We start from the raw sequence: 15,788 nt of genomic DNA, 5'->3' as shown, positions 1-15,788 counted from the left end.
TGGTTATTTTTAACACTGCAGGGGGTTGTTGAAGTATCAGAGAGGCCAAGCTGTGTGTCAGTGAGTGCAGAAGCCCATCTCACATCTCCCTGTGTTTTCCTCCTCTGTGTATTCCTTTTCACTGTGGGATCATTCCCAGTGGCTCTGTAGAGACAGGAGAGATTTGTTCAGCAGACAATGCCCGCTGAAGAAATGTGCAGATAAATTGGACAGGGCCGATAATGGACAGATATAAAGCCACAGAGGAGGCTGTGCAGACACAGTTAGGCTCAAGGATAGATCGGTGAGAGTGCTAGTAAGAGAACAGGTGATAAAAGCAGGCACAGATAAAGTCCCTAATGCACCTGGTTGCAGCCTGGCTCACCTCTTCCTGAGCTACATTCTCAGCTGGAGGCAGATGAATGTATTAGTATAGACAGGTTTGGTCCCTGAGGAGAGACAACAATCCTGAATAGAGCTGGACCAAAACACCTTGTGCTATCTTTGGATGCACGATTATTTTACACTTTCGGACTGGAAATTGCAAACGGATGTAACTCTCTCTCAAAATCTGATACAGTGGCTTAGATGTGATTTGAGATCAAGTAAAAATATATATATATAAATAAAGCAATAAAATGGTCTCTTGTGCAGATTTGAACCAGATTTACCTCATGCGCTTTGATCAGGGAACAGCAAACGAGTATACATTTGTCAGATGTTGTTCCCCATGGCTGTAATATCAGTGAGGGATTTGTCTGATAATGAATCAATCACTGAATATGGGTGGATAAACATCTGAGTGCAGCAGAGTATTACTAATCTAATTCCAGTCAAATGCAGGGAGGCCTAGAATCATCTCCTCTCATGGGGCCTGCGATTTCAAGTTCTGCATCCAAATCACAATCCATGATAAGATAAAGGTTTTGTCACTCACACTGGTTTCCTAGATCACCGTTCCTATGAAGAAGCTTGGTGACTTCACAGCATGAAATTTTGACAGAACACTGTGTTAACAGTTGAGACTTTATGTCAAAATTTTAAGTGTTTTTAAGCAATCAACATGAAAAAGGTTTTGTTTCATGTTTGTTTTTCCTGATGAATTTAAGTGTTGAGCAATAATTCTAATGAAAAGCAGTTTGACCCAGTTAGATCCTTAAATAGATTTTTGTTCACCAAAAGTACAGCTATGAGTAATAAACGCAATCTGCACAGCATATTTGCTGAAGATTAATTCATCCTGCAGCTGAAACACATGCATAAAAATAAATAAATAAATTATAGAGCCCTAGATGCACTTTGTTTACACACATTAAAGCCAGTTGTGGCAACACATTTAGTCACATTTCACAGACATACACACAAACATTATTTTTCATTTTCAGAAATGATAAACATTGCCAGTTACACTCAGTTTGTTCACTTGTTGTTTTCTTTCATGTTACATAATACACAGAGCTCAATAAAAAAAAAGAAACTTGCTTGAAAATAAATATATTTGGAAAAAGTGAACTGAGACATAAAAATTCACAGAAAGAAAACAGATTGATTTCAGTGAAAGCAGCACCTGAGCGTGGTCATACATTTTTAGTAGCTAAACCATCAAATGCACAATGTTAGCTATGAACTGAGCTCACAAGGCTCTTTTTGGTATTATATATAATCATGAAAAACACACTGCAATCAGCCATTACTGGATAGTGAAGATTTGACTTAATACATCCCAGATCATTTTAACATCAATATTAGAATATTATTAGAATATTATCCAGGCACCTAATTTCCAAAAGCACTTTTAATTTATCATAAATAACACACACAGTGATCACTCCTGCTCTTTAGATGATGTGAAACTGGAAGAAGGCAATTCGCCCACCGCTTTATTTACCACACAGCCCTGACCTCAGGGGCAGAAGGGGACGTGCAGCCCTCAGCCCTCCCCTTTAAACTCGCACGTACACACCCCTTTAAACACGTCACTCGGCTGGCTGGCAGGCTGGCTAGTATCTGGCGGTGGTGGTGTGCGGTTGGACTGTGGTTGTGTTTCAGGTCTGGTCGTGTTGATAACGACACACTTACGACGCATTTCATCGCGGGAGAGATGGGAGTTATGAAGAAATGGCTCTAAAACAAATTGCCCCAACGCTGCTGGCCCTGCTCGGGCTGGTGGCCGTCGGTAATGGTAAGTTTCATCCGAGCACCTCTCCGGCTTTTGTCTCGATGTGTTTTCCTGGAGTGGGCATCGCCTGTTGTCGCTAATCGTCATGGCGCTCTCTATCGCGGATTTGGCTAGCCGTGTCTTGCTAGCGTCGACCTCAAAACCACGGCTGCTGTTTGGTCGAACCGGCTGCCGTGCCGTGTTTGATGATTTATCGATATTTTTGGCTTTTATCCGCTGACAAATTCAATTGGGCTGTTGTTGAACACGAGTAGCGAAACCAACAACAACCACCACAACAACAACAACATGGTGGGGCTGTCTGTTCCGAAGCGCCAGCTAACGTCTGCTAGCTAAAGTTAAATAATGTTGATAAATCTGTGTTATTAAATGGATACAAAACTGATATAAATATGATTTTATTATTCTGTACGAACACCCCAAGCAGGGAATAGTGGTCTACATGGTGCTGTTGATGCTGAGGTTAATCTCTTGTGTGGCTGTTATGCTAACTTATTTACAAAATAGTGTCTTTTTGGCTTGTGACTGCTTATCGCTGTTTTGCTTGGGGACATCGTATAATGATAGTTGGCTGGTTGAATTTGCGTAATGTGGTCAGTTACAGTTTCGTCACATGTTGTGAGGACTGGTTTCCACGCTGGAAGGAGCAGAAAGGAGCCTCTGAATGAAGGCCTAACCTACTTTGTGCATGAAATGTGTTTTCTGAGGGTAAACACTGGCAGCTCTGCCATCGCTTTCCATTTGTAAAGAGTGAAAAGGGTGCTTAGTGGACCCCCACCCCCCCCCTTTCCTTCCTGCACAGCAGAAAGTGAATGCTGGCATAGGGCGACAGCAGCCGTACATTCAGCCATCCCAGACAGAAGTCAGAGTTGAAGTCTGGGTTCATTGTGATGGAAATGTGGCAAGTGGGGTCTTTTGAGGCGCCAGTTATGGTCCTTCTTCAGTCCGATTCCTCCCCATCTGCTGGAGCAGCTGATGCCCAGCTTCACACAACACATCACAATATATCACTATATGTAACAGCACACACAGTATATCACCAAATATTCTGCCAAAGCACAGAGCGTTTGGCCCCTCAGCTCTACTGACCTTTAAGTTTGCTCCAAACGTCCCTTCACGTTCATTATGCTTCAGTAGGTTAGACACAAGCATGTCTTGTTTTATGAAAAACTCTGTTCTCTTCCTTTGAGTTTTGCACCTTTGTTTCAACTTGCCACTCACTGGATACACTTATTATTAAAATGATCCGTGTGCCAGGGGGGAAAAAATTATCTTTGCTTCATTTGTTATCTATTAAAGTGTACTGTGCTAAACAATTGAGTCATCCTTCCGAGAATCATAAAAACTGTTCCTCCCCCACAAGTTTAGATAAGGGCGCAGTACACTAAGGTTGATCAGTTCAAGGCATGCTGGGAAAATTGTCACACCTGAGTGGCCAGTTTGTTTGCCTGGGTTACACCAACATTAACAGAGATGTGTGAAGGGGGAGAGTTGAGGGTGGGTCTGTGACCGGTGCAGACACACACAGTGATAATGGGTCTGTCCATCTGGCAGGGTTTGTCATGGAAGGGGGGCCACGAGTCTATCATGAGCTGCTTTCTCCCTATGTAATGGATTACACCATGCACAGGCTGAAACCAGACAAACCTGAAAGCTGCTTCGCTGGAGCAGATTCCAGGCCTGCGCGAGTATGTTTTTGTCAGAATATGCTTTACTCACAGGTTTGAATCTGTCACGTGTTGTTGACTTCACGAGGATTAGGAGTCACTGGTGTTATGGGCATTACATGTCTACGTGACGCAGTCAGACTGGGTGAATTGAACAAAGTAGCAATGTGATATGGGCACTGTCAACCACAGTGCCGCTAGGTAGGGCGCGTCCCTCCCCTTCTCTCTACATTCTCCATCTCGCTTATATAAAAGCCTGCTGCTTTGTCAGAATCTAATCTGTACTTTGTTGTCTGTGGTCCCGTTTCTGCTTTCATTCACTTACTTCTAACAGGGTGGTGAAGAAAGCTTTAGTTTGGGTTGGGTTTTTTTTTTTAATTTTTTATCTCTAGGTTAGAGGAAGGCCATTGGATAGATGAGCTCCTGCTATCTCTTGACCTCTGAACTCACCTTTGGAAGCTCTTCAACATACAATCACCAGGCCTGCCAGACTATTGTCGTTTCCTGATGTGCCTCTTTTCCACTCTTTAGTCATGGATAACCCTGCTGTCTTTCTGGTAAAATGACCGCCTTCTGTCATTCAGACATGGCTTATTAATGTTTCTTCATTTATTTTACACATACAACGTTGATGGATAGAACCACATACATGTGAGATTTGGATATCATGCATCTAGTGAGGTATGATATCCAATAGGAGGCAAATAGAGCGTATAATGTTCTTCCCATCATTTATTTAACACATTGAATGTGTTAAATAAATAAATGAACATTAGTGGCCTATGTGTGAATAACAGAATGCATTAGATCAGAGTTTTCTGACTGCAACATAGTGACCGAACATGAGTGTATTCAGAAGGATTCTTTCCCCCCCTTCTCATTATGAGCAATTGAGATGCACAGCAGGCAACGGCATGATTCACAGTGGCTTACATCAACACATTGTAATTGCACGCATGCCTATACATTTATGCAAGTATATAGGTTTCAGAATTGGATAGTAGAGTGTTGTCGGTCTGCTGCTTTTATGGAAAAAGGCCGTAGTGCTCATTAAGATGTAAGGTAGACCTGTTCAGGTGCACTCAGATTAATGGATAATGTTGCGTGTCTGTGGCGTGTGGTTGTGGCTTGAAACTAAAACATGCCTTCCTTTCAGTTTGAACAGGGAACTCACTCTACAGGGGTAAACGGTGCAGGTGCTTGTGTAATGTCAAATTTGATGTGAAAGAGTTCAGGTGGTGGCTGTGTGAGCTAGTCAGTTTGGAACATGCGTATACCTGCCCATTAGATCAGAGCAGGGAGAATGTACAGAGAGGTTGAAACTTTATAGGTTCCAAGGTGTAAGCCCGTAAAGAGAAGACGGTGTGGACAGGGGAGGGGAGGTGGACATTTGGATTTCAAGCAAGATTGAGTTTGAAAAGTAGAACGTGTTTTAAAGGGGCGGGGGTTCCTTCTCCCTCAGTGTGTAGCAGTTGTTTAAACCTGTTCTAGATAGTTGTATTGTCTGCCAGATCCCTGCAGCTATGTCGTGATCAAATGAAGTTGCATCACATCCTCTGTATAAAATTTCTGGTTGCTTCCTGGCTCAGACACCACCTCCTTTGCAATTTGTGTTTACTAACAATTTCCATAATGTGGCACTGAGCCAGTCGGGGTCAGGTCGGGTCTGGGGTGGTCTAGTTTTCCTTCCATAATGACCAGTGTTGTTAATGACCTCCGTTGGCCCGGAGGCAGAGAGCCCTAATTGCTACAGCAGACGGCATAGCCCCGGACTGACCCAGCTCCTCCATTACTGATGCTAGACCGCAAGAAATTACTATCACTTTAGAGCCAGCCAACTTCTTGCCTGTCCTCTTCTCTTCAATTTACTCTAAAGTACTTGTCTTTGTTTAAAGAGTTTTTGCATGTTGTTCATGAACCTGCATTTGTTTCTGTGGCGTATCTTAAGCATACACAGACATAAGATCTGTGATTTCTCACCGTGCTTCCACAGACTTGATAGTTACATTAATTTATGTCTATAGAGCTAAACTCGACAGCTTCCTCCATTGCATGTCTCTTTGATTTGTTTTTCTTTTTTGTTTTTTCTGACTGCTGTTGGAATTTAGATCAGACCCACACTGCCTTGTAATTTTCTGCTAGAAGGTATGCAGTCTACTTGTCAAGTTTTCTCTAATACTTCCGTGACAATGATTTACTTTGATTGGTGTGATCCAGGGTAAAACTTTTGCTTTTGGAATCCAGTGAGAGTGCCTTATCTAACTAGCTCTTCAAATACCATTTAACCCTATTTTCTCTCCTGGGCTCAGATAGTGTTGGTAGCTTAAACAGAGCAAAAATTTCTTATGCGTAAGTGTGTGAATATGCAAAGTAGTTGCTTTTTTTGAGCTTTAAAGGTAACTGCTGGATTTATGCCAAATCCTTGTGGTGTTCTCGGATCAACGTTGCATTTTGTCTGGGCTGTTTTTATTTTGGTTTCACAATATTATTAGCTTAAGGATTATCTGCAAAATAACTTAATCTGTCTTTTTTCACAATGAAAAGAGTGACATAACTAAAATTAATATTTTTGCCATATGTGAAATTTCTATATATATGTTGTGCTATGTATATATTGTCATTCTGATCATTCTTCTCAGTTATTTATGCAATGAAAATACAAATTACAGCAGAATCAAGGAGTTTTGGAAATTAGCTTTAGTTTTCAGTGCGTCACTTCAGTTTTATTTATGTAACACCAGATCACAACAAGAGTTTACCTCAAGGTGCTTAATATTTTAAGGTGAAACCCTACAAAAATCACCAAGGGGGAAAAAAAAAAAGAAGTTTGGACTATGAAACTGCCCTTTATGATCAGACACGTGGCAATGGTGGGACAGGACAAAACTCCCCTTTTAACAGGAAGAACTTGACATCAAGGCTAAACACAAGCAAACTAAAAATAAGTGTGTAAGTGTCTGCAGTGTATTTGGCGCCAGTTGTTGGTCTGTAAGAAAACAGTGTTTGTGTTTAACAAATAATTGTAACCGAAGAGGGGAAAAAAACGACACTTCTGCAAACATCCAGGATGGGTTTCAAGCAGCTTCAAATGTCATTGACTCATATTACCACCATTTTAGAAATCAGTTTGAGAATCTGAGCACAAGTGTCTGCAACAAATCCAAAGTGAACCTGTGCTCACACTCGTGTGCTTTTGAACCCGAGCAGAACAACAGACAAGACAGGAAGGGATGTAGCCTCAGGCTGGTGGTTGGTAGACATGGTAGAAGCAGCCTCGGCCCCAGAGACTTCACTTTAGAATCAGATCAGTAATCTGACCCTGAGATGCAGACAAAGGTAATGACTTTCCTCCTTCCCCTAGCATTGATTAGGACACAGTTGTGGTGTGTGCATGTGTATGTTAGCCTGTGTATGTGTGTTGCACTCACACTGTCTGGTGGCGTCTGCTTGTCTTGATCAGCTCTCAGTCTGGTATCTGTATGGATCTAATTTCAGCCAGTGCATTTTGGTAATGGTTCTCCCCTCCCCATGCACGCACACGTGCTGATTGTCTGTCTGAGCCCCCAGAAACCCACAGTGTTTGTGTAACCTGCCGCCCTGCGCCAAGCACATTTACAGTATTTTCTTTATGTTATCGTACACAGAACTTCAGTCGTGTTTTGAGAGCGTTGTTTCCACCAAGTCGGTCTGAACGGCGCATGCATCTGCTGAACGCTGTCATCGTGGTTTATGGGTAAAGTTCTGTGGAATGGGGCTGTTCTGTGTTTTATTTCGTTAGGTTCATAGGACCGCCAAATTAAGGCAGCGCTGTTTATGGCAACAAAGTTTTAATAATGTTTTCCTGACTGTGTTCTCCATTTCCTGTCTCAACACGAACGGAATGATTGGAACTCCGTGCTAACGGCTCAAAGGGATTGCGTTTAGGCTCTGCTCTCCCTGTTTTTGTCATGCGTTCCCTTTTCTGCTCCCTCCCATAAGTTAAAGTCTAGACTGGGTTTTAATGACAGTCGCAGCTGGTCACTTGGGCAGACCTCAATCGCAGCTGGGGGCCCTGTTTGCCGCCTCCCCCTCTGTATTGTCCTTCCCAAATGGGGACCAACCCCCATCCTGTCTGGCCCAGAGCAGCTCCCCCAAACATCGGGGTTGTTACTGGTAACCCCACTCTGCTGTCCCCTGTATGCCACCCATCCCCCCACGCAAAAGTGCACACCCCCCACTCCAGTCTTTGTTCATGTAGGGCCAGTCCAATCCCTCCTCATGTCGCCTTAATCTCCACACAAAGGACCAGTGTAAAGACCACCAATTATGTGGATACAAGAGCAGAGTTCACTCAAACTTCACACACACGGCCTTTTCCTCAGATCCAAGTGTATTTAGGCTCGGTAATATTCCTGCAAGTCTGGCTTTGTAACACTTTGGCTCTGAATCTATTGAGATATGCAGAGCGCTGTGTAAACAACACAGCATTTGGATAAATGTTTTTTGTTTGAATTAGTTAAGTAGCAGGACTCCATATTGCCTGATGTTCATCTCGGTTTTTTGGATGTTTTTTTTTGTTGTTGTTGTTTGTTTTGTTTTGTTTTGTTTTTTTAACCGCTACCTCGTGCCATCTTTTGCAAAGTTTTGTTTGGGGCTGTGATTTAGCAGTTAGATGAATATATTGGCGGGTGAGCGTTGGCTGAATTCTTGAGCAGTTTGTTCTTTTGGAGTGAATTTGAAGGCCAATTTTTTACTATTCTATTTTGGTGGTCTGCCTCCATGAGGATCTAACTTGGCAGATAAAGAACCTGTAAAGCAGGTTTCAAAGCTTGTGCTAATGAGTTGAGTCGGCCCATATTTTGCACATTCGTGTCCCTCTTTCAGTTTTTCAGAAAGCAGAGGTGACATTTGAGTGTGTTTTAATGTTTGCTGTCCAGTTGGTATAAATTATATTTGCAAACTAAATCAATAACTGTACGTGTGCCCGTATGGTTTAGTGACGCGTGTTTTTCCCAGCAGCTTGTTCATTATTAACAGGATGTGAGAGAAATGTCCTCCGCCTAATTGCTTCATCTCGGGCTTTCTGCTCATGACTTTTATTTGGGTGTTTTTTCATCATGCACATATCGATAAATATTACACAGTCACCAGTAGAACCGCTTACGGCTGGTGGACAGATTTTTATATCGCCTAAGCCTGTTTGCTGATTGCATAAATGTTATACATTGTAGTCACAGGGCGTTCAACTTACAGGATGTTTTCATTTAGATAAAAGCATTAGTCAGTAATGAAACATCAGATCATTTTATCTAAACTTGTGAATCAATCACCATCAAGTTAATAATAAATATCCTCTCATGTTTTTGCTGTGCTGAACACACATAATGTTTTTGCTTCTCAGCGTGGAAGCGGGCTACACATGGTATAGTCATGAGGTAGCCCTAAATGAAAGGGAGGACTTCCCACAAACCAAACTCTTGGTAGGCCGCAAACCATCCATGGTAGAGTTGAGAAGCAAATGTGTGTGTTTTCAGCCATGTTTGGTTTCCTTCCTGAGCTTCTGTCTGTGTCTGTGTGCCATCTGTCTTACCACACACAGACTCTCCAGTGATGAATGTGTCTTTTCATTTCAGATCACCGTGTTCTTGTCAGATCACTCCTGTTAGCTCATTATCGTGTATTGGTGCAATATGTTTGTCATGAAAAAAACTTTTATAGCCTTCAATTTGAGTTTTGTGAGGCGATTCGGTCTGGTTTACAATCCTAAGTGTGGTGAGGAGGCGCTTTGTCTTAAAATGTGCTGCGTGTGTATTTCCTTTTAAATGCTGCTCTTGCTTTTGAGAACGTATTGATGAAAAAGGCTCTTGTCTGGATTCACTTGGTAAAAATTTGATATGCTTTACTGAAAAGCCATAAACTGCAGACGTGAAGGAGAGATGGTCCTGGTGGAAAGAGGTGTTTCAGGTTGTCTGAATGTTGATGGAAGTAATGTGTCATCCTGCATTTAAACCTACAGCCATGACTCCTGTCATCGGTTTTATTTTGTTAAACTATTTGCCACGCACTAGCCTGATGTGGCACAGGGCTTGTTTTTCTCTTTTTATCAGGCCCAGCCTGCTTTACCTCTGTGTAATCTGCAGGAAATTCCATCTGCATGCGAACTTGAGTGAAATTTGGACACACTCAGCATTGAGTTCCTGTCACTTTCCCACTCACCTCCTCAAGAACAAGACACACACACACACACACACACACACACACACACTAACCAGATGTGAAATATTACTGAAACTCTGCTTCAAGTGTTCCACATTTCCCGTTACTACTCGGTGAACAAGCATAGACACATCAGCGTACACGCTACATGCAAAAAATGCTCCCACGCAGAAATAAACCTTCCAGAGTTCAGGGGAAACCACTGCTATGACACCACGGTTTGTGGTTTAGGCCACTTGGATGTTACATGCAGATGTTGCAATAAGTATATCACTCATTGAATTTTTTCTTTTTTTTATTACTTTATTACTTATTATTTTTTATTACTACTCTGGTAGTTGCTTAATTTGCTGGAATCTGCTGACACCTTTTGGCCGACCTCTTCGTTGGTTCAAAAAGAGAAGATCACTGAGCTCATCTGGTCAAAGAAGCCCTTTAGTATAAGACACAGAGGATTAGTGGAATTTTGCCACTCTCAACGTCTTTCTTTCCTCTAGGCTAGGCATTGTCAGCTGTCCGACCAATGTTGAGCCTCTTTTTGAAGAAGAATAGGGATTGAAATTCCTCTTCTCTTTGTGTCTCCTCCTGTGTTGTTTTAGGGTATAGTGGTCTTGTCTTTGTTAATTCCACAGTGATTAGTCTCAAGTGGTCCAGCCTTTGTCTGGCCTCACCCACGGTAGTGTTGACAGTACGTTTTTCATTTTGGGTTTTCCTGTGTAAAAGGAACAACCAAAAATAAAAACGGCTCCACATTCCTACAACCAACTATGCCATGCCCTGCTGTGCGCTGTGGTAGGAGTAAACCTTAGAAGAAACCCAATGTGCTGGCCTTGCTCTAAATGAGAAGCATGTGTGGTATGACTCGAAATCACATTTCACTCCAAATCTAATCAGTTTTCAGTTTCTTGCTCTCTGGATTGCTCAACCAGTACTGGTTCTGTTTTAGATGTGGCAGGCACTGACCTCATTTGTTTGCGCGTATATGGACCACCGTAGTTTTATTATGACAGCGGCAGGAGTTCCAGTGTGTCACCTTTTAATAGGTTCCTGCGCAGAAGTGTGCTGTGTTTAATAAAACTCTGGTCTCATTAGCTGAAACAGTGGCGGCTCTCGGTGTCGATGAGAAAAAGCCGGGAGAGGAATGGAGCCGAATGCTGCATTGGGGATTTGGCAGGAGCCCTCTCCCCTTGTTGAGTTTCACTTTGTCTGTCCCGACGGGCAGGACTGTCTCCACCCTGCGTGTCTGGGTTCATCTGCAGTGAAGGATCTGATTTCAGGGCCGTCTGGCTGCTTCTGCTGAACACTAAGGATCTGTGTCTGCACGTCATAATATGCCCACAATTTAAAGGGACCCTCATTACATTTTGTATTGAAACAGTGGTGTATGCTTGCCCCCTGCTGGGCACAATGAAGAAGTGAACTAGAGGACTCTGTAACCTCGTGGTGATAAACTTCTTTTCTTTTTCTCACTCTCTCAGCTTTACATTGCAACTGCACAAACTGTGAGAAGACGGGCTATGAGTGCGAGACAGACGGTGCCTGCATGGCTTCAACTTATTATGTCAATGGGAAGGAGGAACACGTGCGTGTCTGCATCAACCAGGACAGCCTGGTCCCTCCTGGGCAACCGTTCTACTGTTTGAGTGCTGAAGGTTTCTTCAATACTCACTGCTGCTATGTAGATTACTGCAACAGTATTGACCTGAAAGTCCCAGGTGAGACCTCATTAAATACTTTAGAGCTGTTTCAGTTCAATTGTGACTGTTTGTTTATTTATTTATTTATTTATTTATTTTTAACCCATTTGTTTTGTTTTGTCGTCTTAGTCCCAACCAAAGGGGGGGAATGGTCAACCCAAGTGAGCAACTGGGGGCCAGTGGAGCTGGTGGCAGTGATTGCAGGGCCCGTGTTCCTGCTCTGTGTGTTGCTGATGGTCGGGGTGTTCCTGTTCCAGTATCACCAGAGGGCCTACAGCCACAGACAACGGCTGGAGGTAGAAGATCCCTCCTGTGACCATCTATACTTGGCCAAGGACAAGACGCTCCAGGACCTAATCTATGACATGTCCACCTCTGGATCAGGCTCTGGTCAGTATGCAAGAGCAGGAGCTTCCATACATCCTTAGATATATCAGTATGCCCAAATGAGTAACATTCACCATAACGGTGTGAGGATACTTATCAGGGAACTCTTGTTGATTTGTTGCCTGTCTGTTGCCCCCTCTGCAGGTTTGCCCCTGTTTGTGCAGCGGACTGTGGCCAGGACTATTGTGCTGCAGGAAATAATAGGAAAAGGTCGCTTTGGGGAGGTGTGGCGCGGGAAGTGGAGGGGAGGCGACGTAGCAGTGAAAATCTTCTCATCCAGAGAGGAGCGCTCCTGGTTCAGAGAGGCTGAAATCTACCAGACAATCATGTTACGGCATGAAAATATCCTAGGATTTATTGCAGCAGACAACAAAGGTGAGGAAAACTGTTGGCTATATGAAGATGCAATACAAGAAGGCTGCTTTAAACAACCCTCAACAGTAAAAGTTTAGGCCTTTTCAAAATAAAATGTTTTACAAGCTCGCTGCTGTTTAAGTAGAGTAGATTATTTGATCGACGTTATTCATTTGTTCCCTTTCAGACAACGGCACTTGGACTCAACTCTGGCTGGTGTCAGACTATCATGAGCATGGCTCACTTTTTGACTACCTGAATCGCTACTCTGTCACCATTGAGGGGATGATCAAATTGGCGCTATCCGCTGCCAGCGGCTTGGCACACCTACACATGGAGATCCTAGGCACTCAGGGTGGGACTTTCATGTCTGCAGAGTGGATATGTTATATGTAAAGGGCGAGCATGTTCTTGATGCAAGTGTAATGCTGTTGTGTTGGTTCTCGTGCAGGTAAACCTGGCATTGCTCACCGTGACCTCAAGTCCAAAAATATTCTGGTTAAGAAGAACGGCACATGTGCTATAGCTGACCTAGGTCTGGCTGTCCGCCATGAGTCTATCACAGACACGATCGATATTGCACCGAATCAGCGCGTGGGCACTAAGAGGTAAATGTTTCCATACTTATCAGCACTCAAGTAGATAAAGCGCACAGGGGATTTTACAGGTCTTCCCTGAGGCCTTAAAGAATACATCTGACAACTTTCTTTCTTTTTTTTTTTCTTCTAATACTTTGAATATCAGAAAGTGAAAACTTTGAAAAGCTGGATTTTAGTTTTCTGACTTTTTCATAATTCTAGTCACTCTTGGATGTAAGAGTTACCCTGTTATTCTCTGCACCACAGAAATGGGAGACCTTGGTAGAACTTTGAGTGAGATAGATGTACTGTGATGTAGAGTGTAAAAGATGGCAGTAGCTACAATGACCACACAGTGGTTTGTCAAATCCTGTTTTAATGCCTTAAGATGTGAGTTTTCTCAATGGCTGTCTTGGTGATCTTAAACTGCATGCTCAATTATTGAGGAGGAGGAGAGCTGACTGTGAAACTGCATGCTCATTGGCCAACAACTTGGCATAATGCAAAAATTCAACATGACCAGAAACGAGTCACTGAGGGCAGACGGTGATCAAGAAAGTGTTTACTGGGGTGAAGCGTGAGGGCTGTTTTTTCTCATATTCTGAGGACCAGAAATCTTTTTTTGCAGCCATAGGTATCGCCCCCTAGTGGGCATTACAAGGAATGAAAGTTTGAGACTTGTTGGGAGGCTGTTATCTTACTTCAGTTTCTATTAGTGGTGCTAAAGTTGTTGTTCATGCTGTGTGTGTCCACCCTCAGGTATATGGCTCCAGAAGTCCTGGACGAATCCATAAACATGAAACACTTTGACTCCTTCAAGTGTGCTGACATTTACGCACTGGGCCTGGTGTATTGGGAGATTGCGCGTCGCTGCAACACAGGAGGTAAGAGCACGATATAAATAAATATGATACAGTTGGTCAAATAAACAGAAACATGAAATCTGAGACTGAAAATGCTTCTCTGTCATGTACTACAGGTATCCATGAGGAGTACCAGCTACCCTACTATGACCTTGTGCCCTCTGACCCGTCCATAGAAGAGATGAGGAAGGTGGTGTGTGACCAGAAACTGAGGCCCAATGTGCCCAATTGGTGGCAGAGCTATGAGGTATTTCACACCATGTATATGAACAGCTGCACTAGTGGTTTCTAAAAATATGTCCAATGGCAGTATATGGAACCAGTTGGGCTGTATTAGTTTGGCAGTACAAGATGTTCTGGTCTACAAGTACGAAGGTAGACCGCCAACTTCTGAGTCAGTGTTGTGGGGGAGGATTAAAATAGTTTTATCTACTCAGTCGTCCATTGTTAAAATTTGGGGTTCATGATGTCCCTGAGCTGGCTACCAGCAAATGGAGTAAAACTTGGATAAATCAGTTCATTTCTGGATTTAATTTCACTTAAAAAACAAAACAGAAAAACAGCTTTTTACATAAAGTGTACTATTCTTAGCAGTGGTGCCCTCAATATACAAAATAAATGAGCCAGTCCAACAGTCTGTTATTGCCTTAGTGCAAGATGCAGTAATCAACATTTAATGTCCCTGATGTAGGTGCACAGGTCTGTCTTACCTTAAACTCTGACATCTTTCTCACACACAGAGGCTGGTTTGAAAAGCACAGATCGTGACTCATTCAAATGTCTGTGGCTATAAGTCATGTTGTAACACTTTTGTCCTCTTGCTGCGCAGTCACTGCGCGTGATGGGGAAGATCATGAGGGAGTGCTGGTATGCCAACGGAGCAGCCAGACTGACAGCTCTGCGCATCAAGAAGACTTTGTCTCAGCTCAGCGTGGAGGAGGATGTGAAGATGTGAGCGTACAGGCGGCAGAAAGACACTCTGGAGACGCACAACCAGACAACACTCCCATAGGAAAGAAACACTAAAGACAGACTGCAAATGAAAACCCTGCCAGTTTTAAAGCCACACTCCAAGTTGTGACAAGGCCTACCTCACCTTTTTAGCCAAAACTACTGAGAATCAACCCTTCTCCTCCTCCTCCTGACTTTTCTCTCCCTTCCCCTGCCTCCCTTTAGCTCCTCACGTCTCTTCCTCCTTCCCTCTGACTCCCTTCTCCATGGGCCACAACACTACAGCACTACCACTGTTAATATCATCACACTCAACCTTTCTTTTTTCATCTCCCATGGCAGGAAGTAGAACTCTTGTACAGTGAAAAGAATCTTCTGTTTTTGATCATCTGTTTTCTTGTTTTTCCTTTTAACCTCTCTGAAATTTTCCAACATGGACTAAAGTCGTCCAGAAGAGTCGGGCATGTCGTGGGCTTCAAGTTTAGGAACGATTACACATAACTTTCCATTGTGTTGGCCATACAACATCATATTCTGTCGCTGTAAGGAGGGGAAAGAGGCTGAAGCACTGTTTTTTATAGGTGTGTGTGTGTGTGTGTGTGTGTGTGCGTGTGTGTGTGTGTGTGTGTAAGTAAAAGGTGTCTGGACTACTAGCATGTTCCCAAGACACTACAATGTCTACTGGTGTAGGCTGTAGTTCATTAGAGAAAATCAGTTATTGGACATGTGGTAATTAAGCATGAACAGCTGGATTGTGCTTTTTTTTCCCCTCATTTTATTCCCTCACTTGAAGCTTCAAACACAAATTAGTTGCACTCAACTGTAGCTTCCTCATCACATGTGAGACCGGGCAGGTGTCACATAGCAGATGCGGTCCAGTCCTGGCGTTTAGTTTGAAATGTGGCAGGGATAATGTTGAATTTATTCTAATTTTTTTT

General features: G+C 43.1%; 1 protein-coding gene across 1 annotated transcript; it reads left to right on the top strand.

Annotated features, from left to right (window-relative positions):
- Positions 1-1,901: 1,901 nt before the first annotated feature.
- Positions 1,902-15,782, top strand: acvr1ba (activin A receptor type 1Ba). The gene is made up of 9 exons (XM_005732590.2): positions 1,902-2,161; positions 11,499-11,735; positions 11,847-12,107; positions 12,249-12,479; positions 12,646-12,813; positions 12,910-13,066; positions 13,796-13,920; positions 14,016-14,146; positions 14,729-15,782. The coding sequence occupies exons 1-9, from the start codon at positions 2,098-2,100 to the stop codon at positions 14,852-14,854; spliced, it is 1,500 nt and encodes a 499-aa protein (XP_005732647.1). The 5' UTR covers positions 1,902-2,097; the 3' UTR covers positions 14,855-15,782.
- The last annotated feature ends 6 nt before the right edge of the window (positions 15,783-15,788 follow it).

This window comes from Pundamilia nyererei, unplaced genomic scaffold (genome assembly GCF_000239375.1).
Source record: "Pundamilia nyererei isolate P.nyererei 1_Seehausen unplaced genomic scaffold, PunNye1.0 scaffold00047, whole genome shotgun sequence".
In the NCBI taxonomy this organism is placed as follows: domain Eukaryota; kingdom Metazoa; phylum Chordata; class Actinopteri; order Cichliformes; family Cichlidae; genus Pundamilia; species Pundamilia nyererei.
The sequence above is the reverse complement of the archived record's forward strand: the minus strand, read 5'-3'. Positions and strand labels throughout refer to the sequence as shown.

What these genes read in the sequence shown, in the direction of transcription:
- acvr1ba (XM_005732590.2), top strand. Translation starts at nt 2,098, where the DNA reads ATGGCTCTAAAACAAATTGCCCCAACGCTGCTGGCCCTGCTCGGGCTG. An exon ending in GCGTCGCTGCAACACAGGAG is followed by an intron (nt 13,921 to 14,015) that starts GTAAGAGCACGA and finishes CATGTACTACAG; the next exon opens with GTATCCATGAGGAGTACCAG. An exon ending in ATTGGTGGCAGAGCTATGAG is followed by an intron (nt 14,147 to 14,728) that starts GTATTTCACACC and finishes CTTGCTGCGCAG; the next exon opens with TCACTGCGCGTGATGGGGAA.